This window comes from Fulmarus glacialis, unplaced genomic scaffold, assembly GCF_000690835.1.
Source record: "Fulmarus glacialis isolate BGI_N327 unplaced genomic scaffold, ASM69083v1 scaffold7205, whole genome shotgun sequence".
NCBI classification, from domain to species: Eukaryota; Metazoa; Chordata; class Aves; order Procellariiformes; family Procellariidae; genus Fulmarus; species Fulmarus glacialis.
This window is the reverse complement of record NW_009211069.1, coordinates 1-2,625: the sequence shown is the minus strand read 5'-3', so window position 1 is coordinate 2,625 and position 2,625 is coordinate 1. Positions and strand designations below refer to the sequence as shown.

Genomic DNA, 2,625 nt, shown 5'->3' with positions numbered 1-2,625 from the left:
CCCAGGTGATTAGCCGCACCACCTACGTGTTTCTCATCGCCTGGTGAAAGGATGAGGGGAAAAAGCGGCTATATTTGTACAAACGCTGCGCCCGTCTCCCCGTGCTGGGAGGGCTCTTTGGAGAGATCTCAGGAGCCTTTCCGAGGGGCTGATATAGATATAAGGACATTTCTACATCGCGTCACGTGACATAATTACCACTAGAATCAATCAAGATGAATTGCACGTCAGCACACGGTGGGGATTTTTTCTTAGTTGATCCTGTCCAAACCCTCTTGTGCAATAGATGGATCTTGTTCAATGCATTGAAGCCTCCTGGTTGCTTGCAATCGCAAAAAGGAAGACATGACTGAGTTTGACGATTGCAGTCACGGCACATCCAATATGTATCTGCCAGGGTGCGCTTATTACGTCTCACCCTCAGATTTCTCGACGAAACCCTCTTTTTTGTCGCAATCGTCGTCCTGTCAAATGACTTTTCCTTATTCTTCTAATTTACCTCATGTCCAACCTGTGCGCGAAGTAGCATTCAGGGAATACGGATTAGAGCGCAGCAAATGGCAGTATAGGGGCAGTTATGCTCCTTATTACTCAGCTGAAGAGGTGATGCACAGAGACTTTCTGCAGCCTGCGAACAGGAGGACGGAAATGTTATTCAAAACGGACCCTCCCCCCCCGGCCCGCCCCCCCCCGCCCCCAACTTCTACAGCTCGGTGGGGAGGAACGGCATCCTGCCGCAAGGCTTCGACCAGTTTTACGAGACAGCCCCCGGACCCCCGTACCAGCAGCACTCCGAGGGCGAGGGGGACGCGGACAAGGGCGACTTGAAAGCCCAGAACGGCACTTGCAGTAAAACACCTTCCAGCCAAGAGAAGAAAGTGACACCAGCAAACAGCGCCGATTCCCCTTCTGGTGAGGCTGTTGCAGAGAAGAGCAACAGTTCAGGTAGGTATCAGTAGTAAATTGGGGGCAAGAGTACAAGGCCAACACTTTGTCAAGCCGCATTTTATGTGCAATTTTATAAGCATCCAAAGGATTTTATATATCCTATAAGATTTCCTTTACCGTTGTAAAGCGTGTTTACGATAGGAAACCAATTTAGGTGGGCTTAAGGTATTCTTGGAAGAGGATATTAATTGTTATTAAATTGTTGATTTGGCGGGGGGGGAGACGGGGAGATTTCACAGGTAGCGCTCAGAGCTGCCTTCGGTTTTGGGGGGGGGTGGGGGTGTGAGAGGAGTTTGAGAAACTTGGATTTTTTCCAGCCCATTTAAATATCTCTCTGTATTGCTCGAAGTGCTCTCTTTTAAGGAGAAGTTGGGAAATTTCGCTTTTTTGCTAAGTCACCCAGAGAGTAAAACCCCCAGGAATATTTTTTGAACTGTTAGAGGGCTGCTTTCCAGGCAATGGGATATTGGGGGGGTGGGGGTGTGAGAGGAGTTTGAGAAACTTGGATTTTTTCCAGCCCATTTAAATATCTCTCTGTATTGCTCGAAGTGCTCTCTTTTAAGGAGAAGTTGGGAAATTTCGCTTTTTTGCTAAGTCACCCAGAGAGTAAAACCCCCAGGAATATTTTTTGAACTGTTAGAGGGCTGCTTTCCAGGCAATGGGATATTGTCAAAGTCTCTGATCTCTTCCTAGCTGAGCATGTTCGTAGCAGCAGCATAAATCAGTTTCTTCTCTCTTGAATTTCAGCAATTCCCCAGCGATCAAGGAAAAAGAGGTGTCCCTATACCAAATATCAGATAAGAGAACTGGAACGGGAGTTTTTCTTCAACGTATACATAAACAAAGAGAAAAGACTGCAGTTGTCCAGAATGCTCAACCTCACTGACCGGCAAGTTAAAATCTGGTTCCAGAATCGAAGGATGAAAGAAAAGAAACTAAACAGAGATCGACTCCAATATTTCACTGGGAATCCCTTGTTTTGAAAAAAAAAAAAAAAAAGAAAGAAAGAAAGAAAAAGAAATGGGGGAAAAAAAAAAGAGAGGGCAAGAGAAAAGGAAGAAAGAAGAAAAACAAATAATATCTCTGTCTCTCTGACCTGCCATCTGAAGGCAAAAGCAAATTGGTTTACACGACACATCCACCCTGCGGAACTCAAAGTTTCATTTTCATGTGCAACTCCACACACTGAATGGCCACTGGAGATTTCGGGGCTTGGCGGAGCAGATTCCTGATAAGGGGAAACTAGGGTAAATCCAACTGTCCACTCTCAAGTGTTTCTCGCCAAAGGTGCTTTTTTTCCTCTCCCACAGTACCAGCAATGGACCTGCAGTGTGTCTGGTAGTTTTTGCTTACAATTCATTGAGTTCGGGGGGGCTCTGTTGTTGCTTTTGAGCTAGGATAACACTTTCCTCCCTTTAAGTGAATGCGGTTTATTTAAGAGATGGTAAATGTACGTTCGCTATATATAAAATATATATATATATGTTTCTATTGTCATCCAAAAGCATGGGCCACTGTCTTTTTCATGTGAATAAATGGTTTCTAGTAAAGTTAAGGTTATAACTTCCGTGCACTGTATGGATTTCCATCTCCGAAGGATCCTAGCGTTCCCCGGGCTAGAGCCAAGTTCAGTTAAATAATAACGGCAGGGAGGATAGGTCGGTTTTTTTTTATGTA

General features: G+C 45.1%; 1 protein-coding gene across 1 annotated transcript; it reads left to right on the top strand.

Moving 5' to 3' along the window:
* The first annotated feature begins 267 nt into the window (after nt 1–267).
* On the top strand, nt 268–1,981 carry HOXD11 (homeobox D11). Its single transcript, XM_009577379.1, is given in 3 exon segments — nt 268–664; nt 667–945; nt 1,696–1,981. Coding segments are annotated over 3 exon segments (834 nt in total). The 5' UTR covers nt 268–345; the 3' UTR covers nt 1,932–1,981.
* Nucleotides 1,982–2,625: the final 644 nt, after the last annotated feature.